This window comes from Teleopsis dalmanni, chromosome 2 (assembly GCF_002237135.1).
Source record: "Teleopsis dalmanni isolate 2A chromosome 2, ASM223713v2, whole genome shotgun sequence".
NCBI lineage: Eukaryota > Metazoa > Arthropoda > Insecta > Diptera > Diopsidae > Teleopsis > Teleopsis dalmanni.
The window spans coordinates 88,858,842-88,874,431 of NC_051847.1; the positions used below are offsets into that span (position 1 = coordinate 88,858,842).

The window sequence follows — 15,590 nt, forward strand, 5'->3', positions numbered from 1 at the left end:
TGAACAGCTGATGATGCAGACCTTAAATGTAATGTTCTGAGCACAGCAGAAAATGATTGCCTGTTAATTTGTCACGAGAAGTGATTATAATTTAATCAAAGTAAAATAAACTTTTTAAAATATATGTGTGTATATGAACAAATAATAAAACCATTTGACTCGAATATTGTTTTATCATTGAGACGTCGCCGTTCGGTCCGTGTTTGTTTATTGATTCAATTTGATGCCGTGGAATATAGAACCACACCACTCAAGCAATCCAAACCAAACTTATGTAGAACAGTGCAGATATCGCAAATTGAAATCTATTCAAAATAAAATATAAATTGTAAAATTACTAAATGTTCAATCTTAAGTATAATTCAAAAAAAATTTTAATAAAATTAAACAATTGTCAGATCAAAAAATTAAAAAACTGTAAAATATATTTCAAAAATATTTTATTAAGTGTTTAGTATGTTTGTTAAAAGTTTCAAATTAATAATTCGCAATAAAAACGTTATTTAGACAAATTAATTAGAAAAGACGAAAGGTTCTCAATAGAACTTAAATAATTCACTTCAAGTATAAAATAAAAAATATCACAAATGTTTATCAGAAATCAACATACATTGCTAGATACTACCAGCAGTAGCAGTAGTAGCACAAGCAGTGGAGGAGTAGTTGGAAGTGCCAGCAGCAGCAGTATAGGTGAGAGCGGTAGCGCCGAACTGCTTTGCAGTTCCGGAAGCGGTCCTTCTGCTGCTTGTGATGATTGTAATCCTACCACAAGTAATAATGAAACCGGAAATAACAATAATGCAAAGAAAAATCTTAATCTGAGTTTGACCTTAAATAACAATAATAACAACAATAATAACAATAAAAAGCTTATAAGTAGCATTGGTGGTATTGGTGGCAGCATTTGGCGTTCAGTTACTTCTGCTTCCACAACCTCTTCATCGACTTCATCAGCTTCACCAACTTCATTGTCTACTGGTAGCACTTCAAGTGCCACAGTGGAACGTTCTAAACATTTATTGAAAACTGTTTACTCTAGCGGTGCTAGTTTGGACGGTACCTTTTTTGGCAGCGGTGGAAGGGATAGCGTTGGAGACAATAGTGCTATCATAAAAATGGACGAAGATTCTATGGAAGAGGAAGCATCTGTAAATATCTTTTATTGTACTTTATTAATATTTACAATTTATATAATATATAATTTGGTAACTTATAATATAAGTATTAATTAGTGCTTAAAATAGTATTTCAGCTGTTCGAATTGTCATGTACATATGCTCGAGCATTTTTTCGAATACCACTTTATAATCGAACATTTTGCGTTATATCTGTTAGTATAAAAGTAAAAAAAATGAAAAATCCAGCAGATTTACTTGGTTTTCGAACCTCATCAAGAGCCAAATGTTCGAATTTGATCATACTCAAGCATCGTAATATGCGAAACAGTTTAAAGCTCTGGTATAAAGTAAAGGAAATGAAAAATCAAGCAGATTTGCTTGGTTTTCGAACATCATCAAGAGCCAAATGTTCTAATTTGATCATACTCAAGCATCGTAATGTGCGAAACAGTTTAAAGCTCTGGTATAAAGTAAAGAAAATGAAAAATCAAGCAGATTTGCTTGGTTTTCGAACATCATCAAGAGCCAAATGTTCGAATTTGATCATACTCAAGCATCGTAATGTGCGAAACAGTTAAAAGCTCTGGTATAAAGTAAAGAAAATGAAAAATCAAGCAAATTTGCTTGGTTTTCGAACATCATCAAGAGCCAAATGTTCGAATTTGATCATACTCAAGCATCGTAATGTGCGAAACAGTTTAAAGCTCTGGTATAAATCCTTTTATATTTTACAGAAGATTAGGTATCTATATCATAAGTCATTTTAAAAGTTTACATCATTTTAAATTTATTTATTTTTTTTTGTTTTAAATATATAAATTATATTACTAATATTATGAATTCAATTGAAATGATTATTATGATTGAGTAGCATATTTTTAAAGGATTTAAAAAAATTATAACAATTGTAATCAAAATCGGTTATAAGGACTTTCACCCTAAAAGATTTAAGGACTGTTTGCAACTTTTTAAAAACCATTTAAGAATGATTTCAAAAATTCTAATTCGGTACTGTAGGTTAAACTAACACCTTACAAAACAAGAAAATGAGACCACAGAACATATACTTCGATTTCGTTTAGCGCTAAAAAACATATTAGGAGTTTGCCATAAGAAACCATATGAATCTTCATATTAAAAATAAAAATTGAGTCTTAACAGAGTGCTACGATTTGTCGATGAAATTAAACCCTGAGATATAATCTCAAAAAAATCAAGGAATAATTTAAATAAAATTCAAACATTTAAATATTATATTCAGTATTTTATATTATATTCTTCAGAACAAGCTCTTTTCGATTCCGTATACTACCAACATTTACATATATCCCTCTTCTAAGCCTTTTTAAAAGCTACAATTTTCGTTATGTCTGTGAACCATTACGGTGAATTTTTTAATTCAAAAACCCCTTTAATTCATAAAAATTGTTGTTCCCTCGCGATTTCGAATTATCGGGATTCGACTGTATTTCTTAATAAATAGAATATCGGGTGTAATAATTATTTATTGTATGATTTTAAAATTGTACGAAAACATATGTAGAAGTATGTAAAAAAATCTTTTTGAACGACTTGAGCAAATTATGTAGACATAAAAAACCACTTTTTATGCTCTAAGTCTTAAAGCTTATCATTTCTCCAAGGCTGGAGATAATAATCGTATGATATTTTGTTTTCTTAGATGCTCTTTTTTTTCGATTGGCATATCAATTAGATGAAAAGCTCTAAGCAATTAATAAAGATAATACGAATATAAATCAATTTTTGATATTCATCAAGGTTTTTTGCAAATGCTGGCTAAATGAAAACTCCGTACATTCTTTTTAAATTTCATAAGAAGTAACTTATTTATTTAAACCGATAATACTACTCTCACTTTATTGCTTTGAAGCGCTAACGTTTTTAAATATTATCAAGTTTAAATTAGGTGGAATATTGTAACACTTACCACCAATGGTTCAAAATTAATTTAATAAGTTCTGTAATAGATATACATTTACCCACATACATTTTAACGTTGTATAACAGCCCGTAACACTCTCCTCTTTTGATTCCCTAGCACCGCAGTTATTCATACAAATTAGTCCCATGTCAACATTGACTTTTCTAATAAAACTTTTGCAATGAACCTCCCTCGTATCTTTTATTTAGTTGCTATTTAATCGTCTATATTGATTTACAATTTATATATATATATATATATATACTCGTATATGCAAAATGTTACTTTTGTCCAGCAAGTGGCATTAAATTAAATATTTCATTAAAAATTCTGTAATCAAAAGTAACTACAAAAAAGGAGAATCGATAGTTTTACGACACTAATAATAAAACACAGTACTAGGAAATGCAAAGGTCTTCCATGATATATGGAAGATATATTTGATTACAACATTTTTTAAAGCTTTAATACGAGTAAAATTAAAGTTAAGAGCGACACTTTAATTAATGCAAATCAACTGTTTTTTTTTAATTAATATATATATATATATATACTTTTTTATAATAAATATTTTTACACATATTTAATTATTATATTTTACCTATATTAGTACTGTGCTTATATAATACATAAATAACACAAATAATTATTCAACTTTCATTAACCCAAGTGTATGGAATTTTTAATTGCTTTTAATCGGGGCTTCGAACCAAAATTTTTCATTCCGGCTTCTCTCTTAGTTCAATTAAATAAAAAATATAACGCTTTCGGTTGGGTTCCGACAAAAATTTAATATTTTTCTCTTGGTTTAGTTCTGAGTGAACATTTTTTTATAAGACCTTTTCTAACAAATTTAATCCATAAAAAAAACAAATAACTTAAAAACAAAACATTTATAAATAAAGACGGTTCTTGAGTGTTTATACATAAGAGTTTTAACATCTGAAAAATAATCCGAAGAATAAGCAAGTCCATACTTTTTTAGTTCAATTTTGGTTTACATCGGTTTTCGGTTAAAAAAATATTGTTAAAAATATTGGTATTTTTCGGTTTTCGGTTTATGACTCATTTTTGTTTTAAGGCCCAGGTTTTAACGCTTCTAGTGGTTCGAATATTATTGTAACTATTCGAGGACTTTGACTTTTTAGAATGCTTTTGCATTTACATTTGAGACGAATACAGCAGGATGCTTGAAAATATTTTAACACGATTTGGGGTAATACGTATTTAATTAGGTTACAATACACTCCCCGTATACCGGCAATGGGTTCGTAGCGTTTCTCGTTGTTCGTGTTAAAAGATGTTTTCTCAGTTCAAACATTTTCGAAAAATTAAACTTCGATTAATATGTTCGAAGTCGTGTATATTCGGACTTTGCAGAGCATCGCAGAGATTGAACATTTTTAATCATTAATTTATACTGTTGTTCTACTAACATTATGGTGATCTTTTACTGTAAGTCTGCAGTAGCTAGACTATGGCACAATATTCTGTATGACAATCGAATTTGTGTTCGATTGTCACTACGCATAGTTTTCGAATTTTCTCTACGAAAAAAACTTTGTACATTTTAGTGAGACTTTATGTAAAAATCTTGCCAAGTTCCTGCCAGTTTAAAGGTTGGGTTAGATCGCAAATCCTATAGTTTATAATTCTTTATCCTTAAGCCTTATTCTTACAGTTTTTTTCGTAATACTGCCATAAAATTTATTACGTTTGTTTTGTTTAACTTCAGTTGCTTCAATTTAACCTTTACAATGCATATGCCCACATTTTATGTAATGAAGTATATATAAGTATATATATATATTAACTATATATATTATAGTTAAAATTGATAACGTGGTATTTTTCTTATAAAATATTTTTACACAACGCTACGGTTTTTAAATTCCTATTAATAATTGGATATGAATTTTAAAAGTTAATGGTTTATTAAATTTTTCGAATCAGTGTCAACTTTCCTTATTATATTATTAAGCAAAATCAATTACTACTCGTGTAGTTAAATAACTCTCATGTGATTGCTTTGTTTGTATTTTTTAATTAAAAATTATTAAAAATAAAAGTTTAAATTTTTTAAATGGTTCTGCAATTCAGCAATTACTGCCAGCTTTTAAATGTAGAAATAGTGAAATTAAATACTCTTACACTACATGTTTTGCTATACATTTTAATTTATACAAATAATTTATTTGTATATCTTAATTGAATCTAGACATGTGTCTATAGTCCAATCATTTTTATGATTTAATAAAAATTTTATTAGTTCTATTTAGCAGCACTTAATAATAAATATTTCATTTAATCTGCTCTTAAAAAATTCAATTTCTAATACCTAATATACTATATATTATATAATTATATAATGGTTATATATATATATATAACCAAATAATTTGTCCGTCACTTCTATATGGTTGTGTAGCGTTTAGCAAAGCTTCAAACACTACTATTTGCCAGCTAGAAATTGCACAAAGCCTGGCTCTGAGAAGACTTTTCAAAGTATCATGGTACATTAGAACGAATGACATCCTCAGGGTCCTCAAGATTGGTCCCATCAAAAAATACATAAAGGATAGAGTCCCGAAATTATTTGCGAAAACTGACAGACTTACCAACCGCGTTATCAAATCTCAGAATGGTTACAGGCTCCTCGGGGAGGTATGCATTTATTGCTTAGTCTGATGAAGTGATAAACAATAATCCAGTCAAGGCGTATAGAGGGGTTTTGAAAATATCTCGAGTAAAAGTACTCAAGTGCACTGGCTCAAATAGCTTCAAAATAAGATTAATTTTTTAATGTACATTATCATACCAAATCAAATTTAAGTACTCTTATAGTATAGTAATACTTATATATAAAATGCCTAGTATGTAGAAAATAATGACATTATATCCTGGAAAGAACTTGAACAGAAATACGTTAAAAAGATTTAGCTTAGCTTACTTTCATTATACATAAAGTATATATTTTTAATATGAATTTTAAGTAATATCCCCAATACTTAGAAATGATCATATTTTACTACATAACTAAACGCTTCAGCAACATAGAAATCAGGGTGAATGAGAATACTCTCTCAATTGATTCATATTGGGTATGAGAATATTAATTGTATTTTGTCTTTAATATATTATCTGTTAAAAAGTAAAAGTGTATTTCTACCTTCAATTATATTCCTTCAATATGAAGGGATCATGTACAATAATCTGATACCCGACTAAAGACTCCGTTTAATATTCTTCAAATTCTATTTGACTCTATAAAATTGAATTGTGGGTTTTAATTCCATCAAAAGTTGGTTATTCTTCTCTATAATGAATCGTTTAAAGAATTTTTTTTTTTGTCTATAATGTAGAGGTGTAAACGTTAGAATAATATCGCATTTATAATCTAATTACATATATACAAAATTATTGCAGCTAATTGCAATTATTAATTAGCCTCATAAACTAAAAATAAAATTTTAAGTTTCACAGATGTTTCACAGGTTTCACAGAACACAGAGCTACAATTGTAAAAAAAATTTGTGGAAAGCACATTGTAGCATGTCAGCTCTTTAATCGAATTTCAGGATTGCTTAAAGTTCAACGTCATTCAACTCTCCAAATTATGGGTTTTTAGACGTTTTTAGATGAGATATATGCATATAAATTTTCCAAAGTTTCTGTCTTCCAGCATTTTCTACATAAACTTAGTTCCGTCAGTATATCTATGATATTTGTTTAGTGACAGGACTAGTTCAACTCACCAATAATTGACTTTTCATAACTTCTTAAGTAAAATTTTTTAGAGATATCTACAGTGTCCGCTCGGTATTCGCGACTAATTAAAAATCAGAACTATTGTGGAAACCGAAAACAATATATGCACTGTATATATTGTTTTCTTGATCCTATAACAAATAAATTCTGGTTTGGGCAAAATTTCTTTAAATTCTTTTTTTCCTGTTAATAATTCTAGGGACTGATATCCGGAAAATATTCAACCATCAGTTCGCTGCTAATCATACCAAAATTTCATTGCTCTTTAAAACATTTTTGAACGTAATATGGAATCCGAAAAATATTTTCGTTTTTCTCTGTTTCACTGTAACAATATAGGCAAGCTTTACGAACTTCTCTAGAACAAAGATATGCAGTCTAGAACCTTTAATTTACTTAAAATATGTGCTATAAATTTTTAAAATATTTCTTGAGATACAGTTTGACATAATTATTTATGTAATAGATGTATATGTAGAAGTTTACAAATTTATAATATCGCATGTTATAAAAAATATAATATTCAAAATATTTAATATAATATTTATTTTTTATTCCATTATAGAACACATTCCTCAGTTCCGCAGATCCTGATGATGAACTCATTAAAAAACTGCCAAAAGAAATCCTTTTACGTATATTTTCATACCTGGATGTGGTATCTTTATGCAGATGTGCACAAGTAAGTTAATATATATTCAATATGTACACGAACTTAATTAATGTATATGAGTATAAAATATATATTTTAAAGAATATACGTACAATTAAATAAATTAATAGTCAGTTTATGAAGTTTAAATGCTTTATAGAAAAAAGTGGAATTAATTTTCAAACTCTTTTTTTTAAAAATAATAGAAATTATTTCGCTCTATAGAGAATAAATTAACAAAGTTTAATGTGTAATGTGAACTTAATTGATAAGAAATTTAATACGAGCTAATGTTCATTAACAAGATTTTTTTTAACAGTCGGGTGGACATATCCCAAAACTGCCAATATTATGGCTACCCGGATATGTCCACCCGATTGTTACAAAAAATCTAGTGGTCAGCTCCACTCCTTAAATTTGTTGTTATTCGTGTTTTTTTTAAACAGACTATAGTGTTAATTTGCATTCCTTAATATTAATTTTCTATTATTTACTGCTTTCCATTCACCAATTCTCAATTCCAGAATATAGCTGGACATTTAGCAATTAAATGCTCTTTCAAATAGATTTTTTCTTCGTTTTCGCAGCAGTATAGGCGGGCATTTAATTTACAAGTGCTTAATTAAGCATTAATTAATTGTAGTTGTTTTAGTTTGCAATAACTTCACATACGATTTTTAAATTCCAAATCTTTTGTCATAGTGAGTCCTCTTCTTTTTTAGTTTTGCTAAAGAACAAGAATTTCATTTTGTGGTATCTCCGCATGTGATTTCTAAATTCCAAATCTTTTGAGTCATAGTGGGTCCTTCCCATTTTTAGTTTTGTTATAGAGAAATAATTTCATTTTGTGAAGTATCAGGTTACAGATTCATAATAACCTGTATCAGGTTCACAATAACATTACTCTTCGAATACATTAAGATATAAGATTACACTTAAATCACAAATGTAAACTTATAATAGTTTAATGTATGATAACTTTATACACATGAAGTTAGTATAATATTAGCTAATTATGTCTTTAGCTCTCTGTTAAAAGTGTTCAGAAATTTCCACAATTCACTAAATCGTCTTAAGTAGAGGTATCACAATGAACTGTTGTGTCAGTTGGAGAAATGAACTGGCTACCACAGTAATCTCTGACCTTATTTACTATAACATAAAATAAATGGCGTTTCTTATGGCAATAAAAATATGAACAACGTATTTTCTTAAACAAGACAGAATAATTAAATGAAGGATAGATATCCTATATTATCTTATAATTAATCTGTAATTATTGTAACTATCTATAACTATCTAGTCTATATTCTTTTATTAATATTTTATATTATATTATATATATATGTTGTTGTTGTTGTTGTAATTTCAGTTAGTGCTATTGCGCACTTTTACTCTATTGTGGCTGGAGGGCTTATCCCTGCCCCACACTAAACTTTAACTATACTAGAATCATTATCATTTATTTATTTTCTAACTGATGACAGACCGTAGATCAGCATATCTTCCTGTGCGTCCTGAAGTGGACTTAAGGTTTGTTAGAGATTAGAGCGGGGTTGAGCAACGTATCAACTTTTTTGAATAATTTTAGGGCTCTGTGCTTGATATACTTTTTTACTTAGTCGATTCTTAGATTATGGTTTATTATATATATTATATATTATATTATATATTATATTATATATTATATTATATATATTATAGGATTGATATCCCATTCTTATGCTTATAGAAAACTTTCAGTTAATAATATATTCTAAAAATTGAAATAACTCTATCATGTATTTTTAATTTCTGAATTAAATTCAACAATTATTAAATTTTTTTTATACAATTCACCTGACATATTCTGAAATATACTATATTATTGCAATTTATCTGAAGTTTAAAATAAATATTAGCATTTCCAACCACGCCTTTTATTTGAAGCTGTTTATTTCATATTTATTTCATAAATGCATTAACAAAACCAGACAAAAAGTTGAATTGCATAAATTTATTTACGTGCCCAATAAATGCAACAGTTAATAAATTAATTAATATTAATGTGCCAATTGCATGAGCCGTAAATGGAAATATTAATTCGCATAATATGTAAATTAATATGTGCGCCAGGGAGTTGGAGACAGCAGATCAATTTCTTCCGCATAGCAAACGAAAAACTTACTTTAAATTAATTTCCCTCAGCCAGCAACTTGTAAATTTATCCGCCAGACACAAAGAACCGAGCAGCACCGCATTTGAGCATTTGAGTAAATCCGAACGACCATTGTCGTCAGTGTTCTTAATGTTGCAGTTGCTCTGAGGATGGGGTTTTTAGTGCTCAGACATTTCGTAGACACAAAGCTTCTTTGTTTTCCTAACCTAACCAGACCAACAAACCAACTCGAGTGCAAGTATGAAAACACTTTTATGATAGTTTTTATGTTGTTGTTATGTTATTCCTTTTAGGGTTGCAGAGCAAAAGGAGTTTATTGCATCTTTTTTATTTAATTCATTTATTTGCTTCATTATAGTGGTTCTCTTCGACTGAAAACTTTGGAGGAGCATTCGCTAAGGTCTTGCATTAGAATCCACATTTAATCTAACAAACAATCAAAATCATTTGAAAACGTGAAATTACACTGGAAATTTTATATTTAACAAGTCACGCACTTACAAGGACTTTTATTATATTTTGCGAACTTCATTTTTCATTTAAGTTTAATTGAAAAAGGAAAATGGAAAAATTGAGTGTTGCTTGAATTTTTTACTTTATTGATTTAAAAATCTAATTTTCATTTCATTCATTTAAAAACTTTCATACAAATTAAATTTTTTTATACATAAAAAATTAAAAGGAATTTTATCGCCTGCATTTTCATTCCATTCCTTCTGAAGAAAAATTTTGCTAAAAGACCTGTGCATATCGGCAAACACACAAGTGGCTTGGTATGAGATGGAAAGTGTAATATACCATAAATATATATAAGACTTTGTGCATATATATTCTTATTATTATTATTTTTGGATTTTTCGATATTAGGCCAAACAACGTATAAAATTGTGAAACTTTCTCTCGAGAGTTGCGGTTATAAATTAAATATCCACGTGAAGACAACAGTTATAATATAAAGAATCGGTTATATATAAAATGAATACTCTTATATCATACGTCTGATAGTTGCTGATTTCTCTTAATATACTAACTTAACAACTTTTATGATTACTTATATTGGGTGATATAAAAGCTATTCACCGTTTTTTGGTACATTTCTGAAGAAATATATCCCTTATTGGAAAACAATTTTGATAAAGTAAATATTAGTCATTATTATTTATGACCTTTCACCATATTTCGTTTAGTTTTATTATTCCATCGGTGTAAAATTTATATGGTGTATCAGCGGTTTTTCGATTCTCCTTCTCTTAATAGTTGCCAACTTTTTACCATAACGACAGTTTTGTTGTGACCGAAACAAATGGTAGTCAGATACTGTAAGGTGCGGACTATAGAGTGGATGCATCAAAACTTTTCAACCAAGTTCGACCAATTTGTTTCGAGTCATCAAAGATGTGTGTGGACTGGCATTGTCATGAGAAAATATGAATCCCTTTCTGTTGGCCATTTGTGATCGTTGTTCTTTGATTGTTTCATTCAAGTGTTCGAATTATAAACAGTAAAGAAACAAATTAATATTTCAATTATTAATAGACAATTCCATTTCAATCCCAACAAACATATAACAATACCTTATTGATGGTAAGATAGTTTTGTAATCCTTTGTGGAAGATTATCAGCCGTTGAACATTATCAACTTGCTATAAATATGCTCGCATTCAATCCATTTTGATCGCCCGTAATAATTCGCATCAAAAAAGGTTCAATTTCGTTGCGTTTTAGTGGCGTTTCACTGATAGTAATTCAATCAAGCGAATTACTTTACGTTACTTTATGTGCTTCCTAAACAATAGGGATCCCTGCGTTATCTGTTTTTTTTTCAATGACTTTAGAGTGTCATATCGTTCATGTTTAGTACCTCCGCTAACTCCTAACAGCTTGCGTGTCGGCCTTGCTTCATTAGTTTTAAAATTATATTTTAAACCCTTAAACGTTCCATACCTAGCAAGGAACGTCAAACCCCTTAGTTGTCTTAAAATCTCTTAACTAATTCCGGTATTAGATTTTGAGACCGTACCAATGAATATCGTAGGTCCCGAATATGGCTTTTTCAATGGTACGAATTTTCAACGTCTTGACTTTATGGAAACGAACTTTTAGGGGTGTACGTCTTATATATTGAACACCGATTGAAGAATCGATCTATATTGGTTTTTGCACCACTTGATTGCATAGTTTTTATACGAGTATTGTTTAATTTGATTGACGTGCAATTGCCTCTTCTCCCCAATGATGAATGTGACATAAATAGATTTATTTTTATTTTCTTTGTAGTTTCTTTGTAGCTTTGTAGTTGTAAAGAGATTTCTGTGGGATCTCTTACAGTAGTGGACTTTGTTGTGAAGTTCCAGTTAGGATTCTAGCCATTGTTGAGAGGTTGTGTCTAAAAAACTTCTAAATGATAAGGCTGAGATCTTAGAACTGATAAGAACTTTCTGATTATCTCTTATACCACTATATATTTTTAATAGAAAATATGTATGTAGTGAAATTAAAGCGTTGGCGTGGCGTATAAGGTTTCGGGGATTAGTTTTAAAAATGGAGAAATTTATTGCCAAAAAACCTAGCAAATTTCTAAATTATAAACTTATTTTTGGCATCTGCTTTCTAGTTTTTATAGCAATGGAAGAGTAAAACTTAAAAAAAAATGTATATTTTGATTCTAACGTTATTCTTTATTCTTTGTTTATTAAAAATTAAAAAAATTTTATTTTTTTATTGCAAAAAAAGATTGCATAAATTCACTAATTTATTTGATCAAGAACGATTACACTCGTATATTACGTTTTATATTATTTTTTCTGATAAACAAATATCGGTTATTTATAAATAAAATTATATTTCCACATTTCGTAAGTAAACGAAATGCTAACACCAGCTAATGTCAATTCACGCAGTTGGAGAACTTCGTTATAGTTTATCAAAATTCCGAAATTTAGTAATTCTTCAGAGGGGAAAGAAGGAGGCATTAAGAACAACTTTGTGTTCCCGTCACTGTTGTTTTGATTGTTGTTTTATGGACAGAGAGCGTCATCACAATCGTTAAAGTTCAGTTCCCGGAGTGTGACTACCATTTTCGGTTGTCGGTTGTCGGTCGTTGACTAATGTACGATGGTTTGCGTCGCTGAGGTCATGGAACTCTGAGGCATGTTTTTCGTATTTTTGTTTTATGCTCGCAATTTTATGCTATTCAACTTAGACGCAGTTAATCTCTAAATTCTTGTGGTAGGTCAATAAATGGTTCTTATTTTTTACTCATTTTTGCAAATAAAAAGTTGATTTTTACACATTTCTACATAATATACCACATATTTAAAAATGTTAATTTCAATGTTGGAATGCTGAACTTAGCTTGGATATCCTTTCTTGTTTCTTTTTGCCATTCTGGAATTTATTGCAGCGAAGTCACATCAGTTCAAGTTTATTGAACCAAGCAATAATTTATCAAGACAAGTTATTTCAAGCAAATGGTGATGATGATTTATCTGCTGGGCTGAGAGCAAACTAAAACGATTTCAAATTTGTGTATGTTTGTGAATTTATTTATTTTAAATTTAGAAGTTCAATACAATTTGTAACAAAACGGTATATACTAATCTTTTACCATTTTCACACTTTTAAAAAATAATGACATAAATAATTAGCATAGTTTTAGTTAAATTAATGTCAATACTTTCAAAACCAAACAATAGAGGTTTTTCATTTGATATATTCTACTATAGAGATTACTTATTATTTGATTGATTCTATATATAGTATACTAAAGTATCTGGAGTTTTTAGAAAAACCATATTAATAATTAGCACTCAATCAAAATTTATTTTATCGCAGAAGTGCAATGCTACAACTATTTGGCATAGTCAACATTTTTTGTTGGCTTATTTAGACATAGCCATAGCCTTCAACTCCTGTGAATTTTCTTTTATGTCCAGACAATTTAAGCTTTGAAAAAATCTTATAAGGTCCTGTCAATTAAGTACGATGGTTGTGTTTCTTTTGTGAAAAACTCAATCTCATGGGGTTATACGGTCGTTAGTATACCAGTTTCGTTGCGTTTTTTTTGTCGAAGCCTCTAGCGCAACAATAGATTTGTGCGATGGTCCATTATTCAAATGTACAATCCATGAATTGGGTTGCATAAATAGGATCGTTTCGGTGGATAGTCTCGCATAAATTAAAACTCAAGATTACTGATGACGGGTATTTGGCAATACTCGAAGCAGCTGTATGGTCAACCAAAAATTCAATTAATTAAAATAATATAAAAAAAGACGGATTCGAATAGTGAAGAAAAGACAAAGACAAAAATTTTATTATAGTTAAACTAACTAAAATTGTTGTCTTTGTCTTTTCTTTGCTATTCGAATCTGTCTAACTTTTAAATTCGTCATAAAGACGCATCACTCTCGGCAAAAAAAAATTAACAATAAAAATAATTTTTGTTGTTATAGTTCACTACTTTTCGAAACCTCTCAATCAAAATTTTTAATGTGTTTTTCATTTTTTATTCTTTTATTTGTTCTTTGACTTCTGTATATATAAACGAACTACATAGACCACAGAATATGGAAGGAATTCATACAATAATATTTCAATATAACGAAAGAAAACTCTTTACATTGCCTTGACTATATTGGCGTGGTCATATCTCTCGTTTTGCAAGTTATTGACTTAAATGGTCGGTTGTTTTCGACCAAGTAAAACTTTCTAAATGGTCTGGACTGATACAAATAAACGATTAACAGATTCAGGAAAGTCTGTAGTGTCGCTTGAGAACCAAATCTTTGATTTCCTTGACGGGTTACTCATCAGTTAATGTTGATGGTCATCTAAGGCGTTTTATTTTGTCTTCGACGCTTTCTCCGCCTTTTTTGAATTGTTTATTCCATTTTTGTGACATAGTTTGGCAGCACCAGGCAGAAGCTGTATTTGCTAGTAACTGATTTTAAGTTTAGTGTATTACAATTTTTTTTAATTATGTTATAAAGATATATCAGAAACTAATATTGGAAGTCTCACAAAACTGTCAAATAAAATAAATTGGTTAAAATCACATAAATTAATCAAATATGTGTCATAGAGAAGTCCACTAAAAAATCAAATCACTTGAATGTGGAACATTTTACACAAAAGCACTATGACAACTCAACAGACCAATAGGTCACACGTTTCGTTTAGAACATAACCTAGCCTTACCTATAGTAATATCTCTACAATATTCAAAATTGTTTGGATTTTTTTTATTAAAGGTTTTTAAGCCCATTACTATATTTCGCCCTGAAAAAGAATTCAAATAAACTTGATGAAATTTGTATAAGAAATAATTATAAAAATACAAATAAAATATAGTAAAAAGTATATAGCCTTAGTTTTTTTAATTTAACTGTTTATAAAAGCCTTTAATGGTAAATATATTGTTTCATATTAATAATAGTATCGGATATCAGAAATGTATATCAGAAATGTAAACACATATTTCGATTTGAAAAATCCAATGGTTAAAGTCGAGTTCGTGAGAATTTTCAAATCTCTAAAACCACGTGAATCCGCTGGTTAGACCTGTTGCTAATATGATAAATTCCTCTAGACTGAAACGGAATGATAGCCATTCTACTTTCCTAAAGATGATCCTATTTAATTCAACTACGCCGTGATATCTGGAAATTAAGTCCTGGTTCCTTATGCAAAGGCCCCTTAAAATAATTTACATTTTATAATTCATTGTAGTATGTATATATAAAAAATGTGTAATGTGATGTTATTAGTTTTAAAGATTCTGAAACTTATTGTTAAGCTTTAAGTTAAAGTGATACAATAAAGAAAAATTGGTAAATAAAAAAATATTAATATTATTTAAAATTTATTGTTTTTATTACTTAATATTATGCAATATGTTGTATGGAAGAATGACTTAGTTAATTTTTATATTGTTACAATATTTAAAAAATA

At 28.9% G+C, this 15,590-nt stretch overlaps 1 protein-coding gene across 1 annotated transcript; it reads left to right on the forward strand.

Annotated features, from left to right (window-relative positions):
- Nucleotides 1-444: 444 nt before the first annotated feature.
- Nucleotides 445-7,519, forward strand: LOC119683473 (uncharacterized protein DDB_G0271670-like). Its single transcript, XM_038097156.1, has 2 exons — nt 445-1,148; nt 7,394-7,519. The coding sequence occupies exons 1-2, from the start codon at nt 588-590 to the stop codon at nt 7,517-7,519; spliced, it is 687 nt and encodes a 228-aa protein (XP_037953084.1). The 5' UTR covers nt 445-587.
- Nucleotides 7,520-15,590: the final 8,071 nt, after the last annotated feature.

What these genes read in the sequence shown, in the direction of transcription:
- LOC119683473 (XM_038097156.1), top strand. Translation starts at nt 588, where the DNA reads ATGTTTATCAGAAATCAACATACATTGCTAGATACTACCAGCAGTAGC. An exon ending in CTATGGAAGAGGAAGCATCT is followed by an intron (nt 1,149 to 7,393) that starts GTAAATATCTTT and finishes ATTCCATTATAG; the next exon opens with AACACATTCCTCAGTTCCGC.